At 40.6% G+C, this 15,144-nt stretch overlaps 1 protein-coding gene across 1 annotated transcript; it reads right to left on the bottom strand.

Annotated features, from left to right (window-relative positions):
* Positions 1 to 887: 887 nt before the first annotated feature.
* Positions 888 to 14,358, bottom strand: LOC119745676 (coiled-coil domain-containing protein 113-like). The gene is made up of 7 exons (XM_038222211.1): positions 14,138 to 14,358; positions 12,676 to 12,973; positions 10,387 to 10,623; positions 9,325 to 9,480; positions 5,359 to 5,466; positions 3,974 to 4,129; positions 888 to 1,634 (listed from the first exon to the last, which is right to left on the bottom strand). Exons 1-7 carry the CDS (start codon positions 14,239 to 14,241, stop codon positions 1,557 to 1,559), a joined length of 1,137 nt encoding a protein of 378 aa, XP_038078139.1. The 5' UTR covers positions 14,242 to 14,358; the 3' UTR covers positions 888 to 1,556.
* Between the last annotated feature and the right edge of the window lie 786 nt (positions 14,359 to 15,144).

Genomic DNA, 15,144 nt, shown 5'->3' with positions numbered 1-15,144 from the left:
TTTTTCAGGGCGAGACTTAATAAAGCACGGACAGTACATATTGAATATGATATGCCAAAAATAAACAGATACAGAAAATGAGACATATAAAGGTTTGCATGGTGGATATGAACAAAGAATGGAAGTTTTGCAGTAACACCATGTGAATATCTGTTTTAAGTTGTGTTGCTCTGAGAAGAACAGTTGGTTTAACTCGACGTTTCGAATAGTGTTCGTCATCAGGAGGTGAACAGCTAAGAGAGGCACTTATATCACAAATCGACATAACGATGTGCCGCCGGACAGACTGTCCTGAATTCCTTGATCGCTCTTGGGTACTTTCAAACTTATTATTTTCGCTTCGATCACCAGATTTTAACTTACAGAATAAAAAGCAGCTTAAGCTATTGTACAAAGGTAACGTACATGACCACATTATTTTATTTCGACAACCAATAAGAGTATTTTAGTATTGACATGAAAATGAATACTCAGTAAGAAAAAATACCAATATCTTTCTACACATCATTAATTACCTCTTCTTAAATGCATCGTGAATTGTTTTAATGTAATTAAACAAAATACATTTATATGTACAGCATAATAATTTGAAACGGCAGAATTTCTGGACGGATAACATCTCCTTCAAATGAACTCTTTTATCCAAAAAAAAATCTTCCCAAAACTATACAACTTGACACACACACGTTTTTCATAAATGTTTAATTATATATGAGAAATAAATGAACGCTATGTACATTTATGTTACAATCAATGAGGGTGAAACTCATATACATGTATACAAGTAAATTATGTGAAATATGTTTGTAATCAAAGAATAGGTTCAATCCAAATAATGAGAGAGCGAAAACATCCTTATACAGAATGGCCAAAACAAAACAAAATTAAAAAGGTTCTCTTAACTATTAGGGCCACCGTGCTTTCAATCACCAATTCTGAAAGTTAATTTAGACTACCGGGTATTCATCTTGTCACATGTACCAACTTCCGCAGTTGGTTTCATCGTTTACGCTTCTTTTTCAGTAATGTCAAATGGGGTGTACATACAAATAACTTGTGCTCACACATTCTGAGCTGTCCATTATACTCACTTTTTGCCCAAACCAGGAAATTGAATGTGAACCTTTAAAAGCTCGGGACATAAGTATCTTCAATAAGGTACGAATGTGTTTGAATTAGACACAAATAGAAACTGTTTTACTTGCAAAAGATCAAAATCCATCATTGGAAACTGACAATGGAACTGGCCGATCACAGCAGAATGGATCACTGCTATTTGGAGTTAGATATTTCTAAAAAATGAAGAGAATACATGTTCAGCAGTTTTGAAAATCTGAATTTTATGGGCATAGGAACAAAAACTGAAGGAAAAAAATAGCCAAAGTATGTGAAAAGCAATAATTTCGCGGGGCTGATGGAACAAAGGATCACCAAGTCTTGTGAGATACCCATTCCTTGCTTTCAAAAGATTTTTTTTTATCTTGAGTCAAACAAGCACAAATGCCTGAGGAAACATCGGACGGAACCAAAAGTCTGAGCCTAACTGCCACACCTCTTTATGTTTCTAGAGCCCAGTTCTGATGGCTGTTCATCTTCATGGTGTTCCAGGTCTTGCGGTGTGTTTTGAGAGCCATCTAAAGTTAGAGACAAAAGGAGGAATGTGTTGGTAAGACAAATTTTGTATGTTCTTTCGAGTCCTTGAAGTGTTCTTTTTAAGATCACTACGTACCAACGATTGCATTACTTTTTGACATGGACGTTTTCAACCATACGTTGTAAGCTTTTTAATGGAAATACATATTGTCCAACATCTTGTAAACTATATTCAATTCCTGCTTTAAGAAAGAACCGAAAAGTGCAACAAGAACAACATTATGCAAATGCTATGCAATTAAAAAAACATGGCTGAACCAGACATATTTTACTTTTTAGCTGGTGGTGACATGATAGTCAAGCAGGCTCCAGTAACTTGCAGTCCTTTAAATGCACTGTCCTACATTTTGCTACTATTAATGTCTCAGCCTGTTTTTATACAGCTCGGCACATGGTACAATTGGCAATGTGCACCCCTATGTAAAGTCAACTAGCTTATCTGTTTGTAACCAGGGGCCAATTTCATAGAGCTGCTTAAAGCACAAAATTTGCTTAAGCACAAAAACGTCTTGCTTAATAAAATCAGGTTACCGGCCAAAACTCCATGCGATTGTTATGCTAAGTAAACAACAGCTAAATACCAGTCACAAGCAATGTACATCACATGGAGTTTTGGCCGGTAACCTAATTTTACTAAGCAATGTTTTTCGTGCTTAAGCAAATTTTCTGCTTAAGCAGCTCTATGAAATTGGGCCCTGCAGCTGGCCCCAATTTCACGGCTCTGCTTACCATTGGCAAAATTTCCCCGCTAACTGAAGCAGAAAATTCTTGGCTTACAGTTAGTGTACAGCACGGGTTAGCAAAGAATGATAGCTTGTGCGGGTTGTTAATATCTCGTACCTAAGGATTCTGCACTAAGGATAGCAAAGAATTTCTTTGATAGTGCGGTCAGCACAGAGTGGCGATTGTAAGTACAAAACTTTGTGGTTCAAAGAGCAATGAAAATAAGCCCTGATTACAATTGACAGAAAGGAACATTTTTTTGTTCTGTTGAAGGCGCTTTTTCAAAAACACATCAGGCTGAGTCTGAGTCACATTGGGGAATGCCAAACTCATGCGCATGTCTTTGCACCAAATATAAGCCACTGGTTTTCATAACTCTTGAAGTGAAACACTGTGGTGCTTATTAACTACCCGTTACACAGATTTGAACGATCAGGATTCCATGAAGTCACTTTACATTGCAGGGCAGAGAAATACTTCAGCAAGGCAGCATACAATTATGGCATGATAGCCAACCTCCCCAAAACCCTACTGGATAACACTGCATGTTTATTTTCCTTTTCTGAATTTTGAACCCGGTCACGGATCTGGCTAGATTTGGCTGTTGTTCCCCTAAAATGTTTGCTGCTGATCTCAATCAGTGGCAAGCAGGGTAAAGCCAACACTGCGGCAGAGGGCATCATGAAAAAATCAATCCAGTCTTTAACTCTTTCAGTGCCCGCGACATTTCAAAAGTTTAACCTTAAAGTGCCCAACTTCAAGCTTTTTTTCTAATTATTCAAAATTCTGTAAAAAAAAGTAATTAAGTTGTAATCACCAAACTTGTTGTATCTTGCTCTCAATAGTAGTCACGCACCTAGTGATATACCCTGAAACACTCTCCTGAACACAGGGAAATTCCGCACTTTTTGTAGAATATACGTGTGTCGCGTTTGATACCCCTCCTCATACAAACTCTGTTCATTAGCATCAATATCGTCATGATTGTCACTATTGACACTAGCAAAAGCACCATCATTATCATTTGTATCGGTATCCCCATTTTCACCTTCTGACTCACCATCCTGTTCTGAAATATTTATAGATGATTCTGAATCAAACAAGTAATCCGTTTTGCTGTCCGAATCAGCGAACATTTCATTGATTTCCTCTAAAGATAACACGCGAGCTCGTTTTCTGGGCGCCGCCATTTTGTCAACAAGTCGAAACTCAGAGACGGGCTGTCAGTGTTACGCCCTCTCGCAAAAACTCGAATAAAAAAATTAATACACGCATTACATGCATGAAAATGGTACCATTAGAAAGAGAGAGAGCACCCCCTTTTGATAACATGTTTACTCTACCTCGTACATGTACGAGGTTTGGCGATTTTAATCAGGAACATTACCTCGTACATGTACGAGGTTGGCGCTTTTGTACTAACAAATATACCTCGTACATGTACGAGTTTGGCACTGAAAGAGTTAACTTTAGCGATTGGACCGGAGAATCCCCAGCATATCTTACGCGCAAATTAGCTGGAGTGTAATGCACATGAGGTATGCTCCCAATTTCTCAGGACCAAGTAACAAAGTTACTAGACCAAGACTACACCAACCTCTGCGATGTCCACTTTTCTCTCCCAGCTCTTGACTGTCTTAGCCAGCTCGTACAGGTCAGCCTTCTCCTGGACGTACTCCACCACGTCCGGCACCCGGAAGTCCCCAAGCTGCTGGCGCAACCGCCGGTTCAACTCCTCTGCTTTGGCTCGCTCCTAAAAAAAAAGAAAAGGGAAATAAACGATCACTTTGAATGGAAGGTTTGCAGTAACACCGTGTGAATGATATCTCTTAGTGAGTCGTGTGGTTCTGAGAAGAACCTGTCTTTCTTTATAAGACTTCCAGACACTGCCAATGGCAGAGGTGGCAGCAAGTCATTTTTTGCAAGTCCAAGTCAAGTCACAAGTCATTGTTTGCAAGTCCAAGTCAAGTCACAAGTCATTAGGTCCAGTCACAAGTCAAGTCACAAGTCATTAGGTCCAGTCACAAGTCAAGTCACAAGTCATTTGGTCTAAACACAAATCAAGTCACAAGTATCTTTGTCCAAGAAAACTTCAAGTCGCACATTATTTTGTCCAGCTGTAATAAGCTAAAAGAACCTGGCGTCAACTTACAAGTTATTTTGAACATGCCTCCTTAATTCCCCTTTTTCAATGTGTTGTTATTACTATTCTTGTAGTTTATCACATATCTGTCGGATATTAGCCCTTTGTGTACTTTAATAAATTTACTTTACATTGTAGAAATAAATAGATGACATGAAAAAAAGACTTCACTCACTCGATTACATGTAGTATACTAACACTTTATCGTTCAATTTTCATGTATACTAAACGCCTACATGTACCAATGGGTTAGGCTATCCGGTATTTTACATGCAATTGACAAAGGCCTGCTTTCTTTTCATGAAAGGTTCCTTTCAAAGTTTGTTCAACCATTACATTAAGCAAGAGACTTGGTCGTTGAAAACTGTGTAGTTTGTTGTGACAGTCTTATTGAAAACTTTTGAAACTAGTGGGAACTATTCATTTTACTGGATTTAGCGTCTGACTTGGGTTGGTAACAAGTCATTTTTTGCAATCCCAAGTCAAGTCACAAGTCATTGTTTGCAAGTCCAAGTCAAGTCACAAGTCAAAGCTGGTATTTACAAGTCAAGTCACAAGTCACAAAAATAGCAACTCGAGTCCGACTCGAGTCCAAGTCACATAACTCGAGTCAGCAACTCTGGCCAATGGGCAAGCTTATCGCTTCAGCATGATAGACACTGTACTTCATCTTGCAAAGCGTATATCCAAAAGATGTTTACTGTGCGAAAGCTAAACCAACGTGTTTGTGAACTAATTCTTTGTAAGTACTAGTGGAATTTACACCACCAACCAATTCAATTTCTCTAATTTAAATATGCAAATATTTTTATAGAACGAGTTCATCTGATGTTACTCACAGCTTCCACTGTTTCCGTTTCTGCATCGATTCTCGTCAGCAGTTCATTCCTGGATGTTATCTCACTCTTCAGCCGATCAGACTCCAGGGTCAGAGTGTGAAGCTTTTTCTGAAATTGCAAATTTGATGTTTGGACGAGGTATAAATCTCAAGTCGCATTTACCTGGAAACCTTTGCAAATTACAAAAATGTATTTAGAAAATTGTGAGCTATTTTATTCTGCATACAGATGTTTTAATCTACACTTAGCCTTGGTCAAGGCGCTAGTTGTTATTCATCCGGCCGTAGCGCGGTAAACGATATCTTCGCTAGCGCTATGCATGCAGTCATTATGTCTATGCATGCAGTGCATTAAAAATACAGCGCGAACAGCGACCTCACGCAGCCACTATTTTTATGCAAATCAGTTGGACCCAATCTAGCGCCTTGGTTCAATCGTCCATGTGAGGTTTTGGGGGTGGTGCTCATTATGTTAATAGCCTTAGCTGACCTTAAATGTCGTTTTCTTATTGGTCGATCGTTGCGTGGAAACTTGCATAGTGAAACGTGGCACCGTACATAATCCATTCACATACACGTTGTGTGTCTCTGCACACGGCACCAATGCACAAAAACTGTGGTTCCTGTCACGTCCGCAAAAGGCGAATAGCTAGCTGCAAATAATTTGATGACGTCCAGATTTACTGAGGTGTGATTGCACACTCCACATATTAGCCCCGCCTACATTATCTGTATTCGCATACGAGGTCGTGCGCTGGAAATCTAGCGCAAAGTAAAGAAAAACATAAGCTTTTGCCAACGATTGAACCAAGGCGCTAGATTGGGTCCAACTGATTTGCATAGAAATGGTGGCCGCGTGAGGTCGCTGTTAGCACTGTATTTTTAATGCACCGCATGCATAGCGCTTGCGAGGATGTCGTTTACCGTGCTACGGCCGGGATGAATAACAACTAGCGCCTTGACCAAGGCTAATCTACACTGGGTATAATGGAAGTGAAGTAAATGCTTCAATACTACAGCAACTGGCTTCTGATAATAAAAAGTTTTGGACACTTGCTCATCGCAACACTGCGTGTACACGCTCAGTATGTGTGCGCGTGCGTTGTCGAGACACCAAAACAGGCATATCTTTAAAACTAGGCAACGTACAAATCTGGGGTGATCAGAACATGAAAGAAGACATCTTCAGCTTTCTATAGGGATGACATTTGTCATTGACAGTGCTCGGCACATAACAACCATTTTAGTTTGAAAAAACACATCCACGCTTTGTGCTCCTATTCAATAGTACACATCCACGAAGTGTAAACTAGTTTTTAGGCACGCTGTCAAAGTGTTTTTAACCACAGCGTCAAAACGAAAAGTTCAGCAACCTTGGGGTGACGTCATTCATAAAGTTGATAAAATTCTCAAAACGCTGATATAAGAAGCATGCTAATTGGACAATAAATTCCGACGACCATTTTGGCTTGAAAAAAATATATATCCAGGCAGTGTTTTGATTAGTTAGCCCATGGTTAGCCCCATACACACGCGTGCGTGTGTATTATATACATTGTATATAAATGTGCGCGCCTGTTGTGTAATGTGTGTTCTGTAGTGTGTGTATGCAGCGCCCCGCGAACTTGAGCTTATGTACATTTGCCTATATCAACTTTTCATTATGACTTAAATACGCGTACAAGCAATGGACTGATTCATTTAGCCCTGCTTCATTATGTTTCAACAATTCACAACCAGGAATAAAAAGGAATAAATGTGTGCTTGGCCGGTCGGCTAGGGGCCTGGATGCTGATGATTACTCGAGCTGAAGGCGAGGGCCAATCAGCTTGGGCAATAATATCCGCAACCAGACCCCTAGACTGTTTTAAAGGGAATATACAACATTTGCAAACATCGAAAAATAAAACTACCAAGTTTTTACGAAATACCTAAATAGGATGTTGGTAAATGACAGTCACAAGCATCCTGTAAAATTATGGCACCTGGTGTGAAGTCATTTTCAAGAAAATGGTATTTTTGTATACATTTCCAATGGTGGTCGGCCGTCGGAAAAACCTAACTATTGTTCAACTACTGCTCCATATTTACCATTTGTTTCAGTTCAAATTGTGTTTGCTATTGGTTACATGTTCATGAATGGGTGCAGGCCAGCTAGACTGGTTCCCTTACCTTACAATTTTCCTGCATCTATAAATTGATCCATTTCATCTTTAGTGGAGTCAGGGAACCAGACTACTTGAACTTCTTGGTTTTTTCGAGCATTTTCGGACACAAAACTTCAAACATGTCAGTGTAACAATATTTTCATCTATTATACTAACCCCTCAACTAATTCATTTCTGAAAATTACAGTGAAAGCCAATGATGTACATTCCCTTTAAACGTACCCATTTAATATCGGCCAAGCGCATTTTTATTCCCATTCATAAAATTTACTGTTCGGTCAAAAAGTCAAAACAAGTCAAAAATTCACAATTTCCAATAATTTTGTCCAACAATTTTACCTTGTGTTTTGTGAAACACCCCCTTGCCATGTCTATGGTATGTGTCTCACGCGCATAGTGCTAAATATCTCCGTTTATGGAGATTGGCGTGCGCATGGCACATACTGCACAATGTGGCGCAGAATGCAGGGGTGCTGGAATAAAGTATTTAAAAGCAGTTGGTGTTTTCTGAACCGTTTTAAACCATCAATGCAAGGGACAAGACCAAAAACATCTCTTCCGTTCCCACGCGTGGAAATGCGTTCCTTCTCATTTGGCACGGAAGGCAATAAAACTTACAATAGGACCGTTCTCACGCGGTAGAACGGGGCAAAAAAATTGGCCCACAGGCCAGCCAGGAGCGCTCCATTGTACCATGCTTTTGTTATGGTAAGTGATGCGCCCTGTCGTTCACGGGAGTTCCAGTGTTCATCACAAAATGTGCTCACTCAAAATGATTGCGCTATTGTTTTGATGCAAAACAGGAATGCTTGCGGAATGGGGTCCATGCGCAGGCGGGAGAACGGGCAGATTACTAACAATACGGCTGTTCCTTCCCGTTTGGATGCGTCAGAATGGGAAAACTGTTTTTGCTCTTGTCCCTAACATGCCTGCTCTTAGAGCACGACGCAAACGGTTGCGGCATGCAGGGAGGCACCATTTTAAAATAAAACGTTCAATGCTTTTCTTGACAACTTTGGGCACTGTTCATGTATAGTTTCTGCCTTGTATGACATCACAGGGGCAATTCCACTGTTACTCACGTTACATTTTTGATGCACTTTTGAGCTTCCTTGGGCTGTAATTACCTTACTGAAAAGGTTTGATAACTGTTATCCCCATGGTAGATAGAGTAGACCTAGACCTACCTAAGCACCAAAGATGACATCCAGAAAAATGTGTTATGTATGATAAACAAGACGCACAAAATCGGTTACTCACATTACATTTTCGTAACATGAGTAACCAAGTTTGTGCGTCTTGTTTATCATACATACATGTAACACATTTTTCTGGATGTCATCTTTGTTGCTTAGGTACATGTAGGTCTAGGTCTACTCTATCTACCATGAGGATAACAGCTATTAAACCTTTTCAGTAAAGTAATTACAGCCCAAGGAAACTCAAAAGTACATCAAAAATGTAACTCGAGTAACCGTGGAATTGCCCACAGGTATTCTCATGAATACATATGAAATTTGCATAAAAACCGCAACGGCACCAAAACATTCTTGAAAGTGCATTTTCAAAGATTGCATTTAACATGTTTTTTTTTTCCCCATGCACCCTTTAATGGATTGGTCTTGACTGAAACTAAATAAAGTCATGGTCCTATAACTGCACTTTTGTAGTAAAGTGTCTTGCCCAAGAACACAGGCACCATCTTCCCAATCAGGGTTCGAACCCATGTACCACGGCACGTCAGTCGAACACCGTAACCACTGGACCACTGCGCTCCACATGTACTTGTTGGTATTTACCTTGTATGAATTGAGGACCTGTAGAGTGTTGCCAGACATCAGCTTGAGTCTCAGCAGGTCTTGGTTGCGTTCGTCAATCTTCTCCAGGTACTGGCTGTTCTCAATCTTCAACTGCTGGAAGTCAACCTCGTGTAGAACCTCTCCCATCTCTTCTTTCTGCACGCAGCAAGACAAGAGATACAATTAACGGCACATAGGATTGTTTGCATTTCATGGGATAATAACATCACCACAAATCTAAAGAAGAAATTTGAAATCCTAACCTGTTGAAGTTTCAGCTAAGTGGATATTATACTTTTTGAGGAAACAGTGAAAAATTTGGCACAACCTTTTGATCACAAAACACAATTACGTCTAATTTGTAACTCTTTATTTCCAAAAATCAGTCAAGTGACTGATCGTTGGAAATCTCCTGCATTTCTTGATTTCTTCTAAATGACAGCAAGCCAGATGGAATAATTTTACTGGGTGTTTAGTACCAGTATGATCTTTAATCCATGTAAGATTTTTAATAATTTGGTAGGTTACTTTTTTGATAATAATTTGGTAGGTTACGTTGGGATAAATGCAAATGTTTTTGCTCCTTTTGTCCTTAGGTCTACACGTCTACATATCAGCTGGTAGGGAAGAGGATGGCTACAACCTGCAGTTGTGTATTTCACGTTGTAAGCTTTTTCCTGCACAAACGATTTGTCGTGTCCGTGCAACCAAGTCATATCTCTTAAAATGGGCTGTACGTGAAACGCGAGTCTCAGAATGTCAAAACGTCGTATCTCACTTAAAATAACCCGGATGTACACACAAAGTCAATGAACGTGAAGATACTGCCTCGTTACACGGAGCGTATTCGCGCGAGATACGACTTTGTTGCAGAATGGAGTTACGACCTTGTTGCACTGACGCTACGAATTGTGTGAGCCCTGTTACAACTCCCAGCCCTCTAACAAGTGGGGGAGATTGTTCAAACTTTAAGAAGGGAAAACAGTGACCAAGTTAGGAAAGCTAAGTAGGTCTTTACTTAAGGTCAGACAAGCCTTTGAGCTACGTGTTCAATTTATTTACCTGTTTGAGTTGCAGGTGTAGTTTTTTCTTCTGCACCTTCAGAGTGGAGTTCTTTAGCCTGAGCTTCTCAATCAGGGCGTCCCGGGACCTCTGTTTGTCTTCAAAGTAACGCACCACTTTCTCGGCCACCACCTTGCCCGTGCGGTTGTTGACAGAGCCCTTTAGGATGTCACGTTCGTATTCGTACGAGGACTTCTTCAGCTCTGATAGACGCACATCGGCTTCTTCCATCACGGCCTTTAGATGAGACAAAATTTGAAACTTATTTTACTGCCCAGGAGGCAGAAACGTTATTTGTTGTTATTTGTAAATATTCTTCCTCTCAAGAAGACAAGTCTGGCTTGGGACATACATTTTCACACTGGCTTCAATGTTTCACCCAAACTGTAGCATGGTCCCAAATATATTTGGGGAAATCCAACAACTGTTTGGATGGTCCAAAATACTATTGGGGCAGCTCCAACTACAGTGGAACGCCGCTATACCGAACACCACTATGAGCTCCGTGCGCCAACAGAGAGGGCGCCCTTTTCCCTTACAACAACGTCCCATGGGCGGGACATTTAGCTGGTTGATGCGCACCGTTCCTTGTGTGTGACGCACGTACACCAGGGGATTTGTACTATGTACACGCAGTGGTACGGCCGCGCGTCGCGACAAATTGCAGTCAGGCAAGATGGCGTCGGTCGGTCACCCCCAACTGTACTTCCTTTGCCGGTGAGGGGGTACTTGTGAACAGAGCGGATACCCCCCATTTTTTGTGTACAAAATGTACCGAACATTGTGGTTAAAAAAAGTCAACAAATCACAAAAATGTACCGGTTATATTAAACACTATTTGGGCTATTTTTAATTAATTGATTTCTGAACATCAAACGGCCCATGCTTACATCAGGCTTGAATATTGAAGAGTAACAGGTGTCTATTACTTCCCCCAAGAATAGAAGGGAAAGCCACCCGTTGTGAATTTTGTGACGATTCTGAGTGCTGCCGCTGATGCATTATAGCTGCCAACTTTTCAAAATCCCAATTGGTAATCAACCCGCGCGGTCATTTTCAACTGCTTGTATTATCAAAAGTGTATGTACCAGCTTTACCAACATCGAGTACAGGTACATGGTTTACATACTGTACACGTTCATGTGCATACCCTTCTTGTTGTGAAAACAACAATAATGTACTGTAGGCCAAAAGAGAATTAAAAAAAAAAAAAAAAAAAAAAAAAAAAAAATTGTTTTACTGTCTGTATTTGTTTGTTGAAGTCAAATAAATAATAACAATAATAACATGTGCGCATATTTTTTATGAGATGCATGCTATCGATGTTGAGTTTCGAGTTTGTATCATGTTTTTACACACAATGATTTAGGGCCACCGTATGCCGCCAACATACCTTGCAAATGCATGCTGATTTATCTTTACTGGACATTGTGATAAACTCAAACTCTTATTACCAATCCTTCCAACCATACTCTAATCAAATTCCATGATTAAATCTCGCACTGATGGGTCTCATCCCGGCAAGAAGCGACCTAATGTGCTCACGATCGTCACTGAAAAGTACTGACTCACATACAGTACACACAACCACACATCCACGAGATGCACACAAATGGACACACCATTGAAAAATATTTTTAGTCTGGTCCTCAAGTACTCCACTGCGCACACTGCATTGATGTCTATCAGGTGCTTGACCACATTGCTTATTAGACTTGTCACCAGTCCATCCATTATCGCAACATTTCGCCAGAAGTTTTCGGTCATAAACGCTACTTTACAAGTGTTTTTTTTCGTTAGGTAGAAAATGGGAAATTCGTAATGTTTTAGTGGCAAATCGTATATTCGTAATTTAACAAACAATTCGTAATAATTAGGAAAAATTCGTAATAGTTGGCAGCTATGCTGATGTGAGTAATGCCAGTTCCTTATCTTTAGTCAAAAGAAGGCGCCACCCAAAATCGCTATACCAAAAGATCGCTATTACGAACATATTCTGCTAATCCCGCGATGTTCATTATAGCGGCGTTTCACTGTAAAGTTAGGGCAGTCTCAACTATAGTTGGGGCATCTCCAACTATTGGAAAACAAGTGTGCATGAGACTGCAAGCTGATGCTGAAATAACCTTTGGCGATGTTACACCCAAAATATAGCAATTGCCCCAACTATAGATGGGACATTTTCAACTGTTGGGAACAATGCTACATGTATAGTTGGGGCACAACAGAGACAATGTGACAGCTTGAAGTCAATAAAACACACATGGGAAAAGTGGAACAGTTGCTGACCTTATAGGTGTCCAGTATTTTCTCTGCATCCTCCTTCAGCTTGTCAATCTCCTCCCGTAGTTCCTCAATTTCCCGCTGCGCAATGTCGCACTTCTGCTCAGCGTTGAGCTTCAGGTGCTTGTCCACGCCGCTTCCCTTGGACTTGGAGCGTTTGCGCATGACGCGAGCGTCGTGGGTGGACTGGCTCGGGGTGGGGGCCACGGCCGTGGTGGTAGCAGCCGCCGTCAGGTTGGGCTCCACACGCTTGAGGTACTTCTCAAACATGATGGTTTCATTCTGAAAGACCTTGTTGCCCGCGCTGCAAGAAAACAAGTATGGCTTGTGATACTCAGAAACTTAGTACCTCAATCTTAATCATCGATCTCTAACTGTTACTTGTAAATCTCAGGTGGCGTATCTAGGAGTATTTCTGCGGCCGTTTTGAGGGTGAAATCTGATGTTTTTGTTGGGACGTTAGTTAAAGTGTCAGACCATGGCTGCCATTGAACTTGGACCCTATCGCCAGACCATGTCCCAATGTTAAAAGCGGCAATAAGTAGGTCCAAGTTACTCGGACAGCGATCATGTAGTGATGGGCCTGGTTCCATAATTATTATAAATGATTAAACTTAAAGAGAATAAACCGAAATTTAAAGGTAGTGGATATTTTGCCGGAGGTAATGACGGCAAACTAACGATTACTAAAGGTTTGCCGGCGGCAATCCATATCAACAGAGGGCGCTGTACTCTTTAAAATAGGGCTGATTATAATATGTATTAAATTCCCACCAAAACTTGTGTAGCAAGTTTGGTGTAGTGGTTAAGCAAAGGCTCTAGTAAGCTGGATGACTTGCGTTCGATTCCGACCGCACCACATTTTTAAGGTTTTTTTTCTCATCCCCAAATAAATAAGAATATTCTTCTTTTATTATTTTAACATGTCTCAAACATTTTTTGCAGAGTATTACATTTTCTTTTTCAAATTTGTGGCTCTGGAGGATTTTTTTTAAAAGGGAAATAAAGTCCGAAATTATAAAATGGTCTGAATCCCATCTTGTGAATACGAGGTAACAACGATAATTTTGGCATGGAGCCAGACTAAAACTTGTCACCGGAAAATGTTTAAGTACAAAAAAACAGTAACTGCGCATGTTCAGTGCATATCCGGCAAACTAACGTTTACTAAAGGTTTGCCGTCTCCGGCAAAATATACACTGCCAAATTTAAACTATTCAAAATAGTGTCATTAGCATTGCCATTGGGACAAGTCTGCTTTATGTTGAAAAGGTCATATTTGAATGATACCCTTGACTATAGTCTCTAATTTGATCGAAACTAAAGAGGGGCCCGTAACTACATGATCGGCACTCGGACGCGGACTAGGCGGGCGGGCCTATGGAACGTTCCGCGGGGTAAACTACACCGTACACGGTTTACAAAAACAAATCACCGAAACTGCCTAATCATACGACCGACGACTCACTGTAAGTCCTCAAGCAATTGCTGTAACTCATCGTCAGTGTGCTCGCCAAGAGGGTCATCTTGAGGGTCCTGTGACGATGTCGTGACACTTTCAGAGTCTGCCATGACGGGAATTTTTAATTAAAAAAAAAAAGGTTTGAAGTAAATTTATACACGAAATCGTCGCGGTGCTAAAGCCAGCGAGCTCTTCAGAATGGACTGGCACAGCTTCGACGTTGAGGGCGTGTGCTTAGTAACGGTATACTTATCACTTGACGACGGAAGTTTGTGTTTACTGACGTCCTTCGTTTTTATCATGTGAGCCTAGCCTGAAAACAACTATAAAACTCAATTTTTTTTTAAATAATAGAAATAAACTGATATCAGATTTGTTAGGTATTACAGTTTTGTAATTGGGATTAAATAAGAAAACATTAGTTTTTACAATTCAGCTCGGCACATGCCCTTTTCTTTGGTTGGCAGGGAAGGGGGCCCGGGGGGGGGGGGGCTTCTTTTCCCTCTTTTACAATGAAGTACATTATTATTTGAAAGAAGTACATTACATTTTATATTTCATTCCCCGTTTTTTTTCATTTCCGCGGTGTCAACCCACCCTGGCAGACCTCCGGTTGCTGACTAAGCCACTGGCGTACTGGACAGACGCATCCATGATGACCAGCAAGGGCAGATCAAGAACCAAACTTTTCGGGATTTTCTAAGCCAGCAGCATACCGACCGTTGCAAATTAAAAAAGCTGGGTTAAAATGGGGGGGGGGCGGATGGTTGGACCTCGTTTGACGCTATAAAAGGAGCACTCTGATGTCCCCTCAAGTTTTATGTCTCTTTCTCCTCATCTCACAAACCACAGGGTGACGGTCAAAAAAGGAAACCCAAAATGGTGACCATTTTCTATATAAATAAAGTTCTGCATGTACTAGCACTTTCAAAATCTAGCATTATGAAAGCCCAATTAATAAGCTTTCTTTTAGTACAAGAATCATTAAAATCATTCACACGTACTTTTCAGCT

Source organism: Patiria miniata, unplaced genomic scaffold, assembly GCF_015706575.1.
Source record: "Patiria miniata isolate m_02_andy unplaced genomic scaffold, ASM1570657v1 HiC_scaffold_12, whole genome shotgun sequence".
Taxonomy (NCBI): domain Eukaryota; kingdom Metazoa; phylum Echinodermata; class Asteroidea; order Valvatida; family Asterinidae; genus Patiria; species Patiria miniata.
This window is presented reverse-complemented; position numbering and strand designations above follow the sequence as displayed.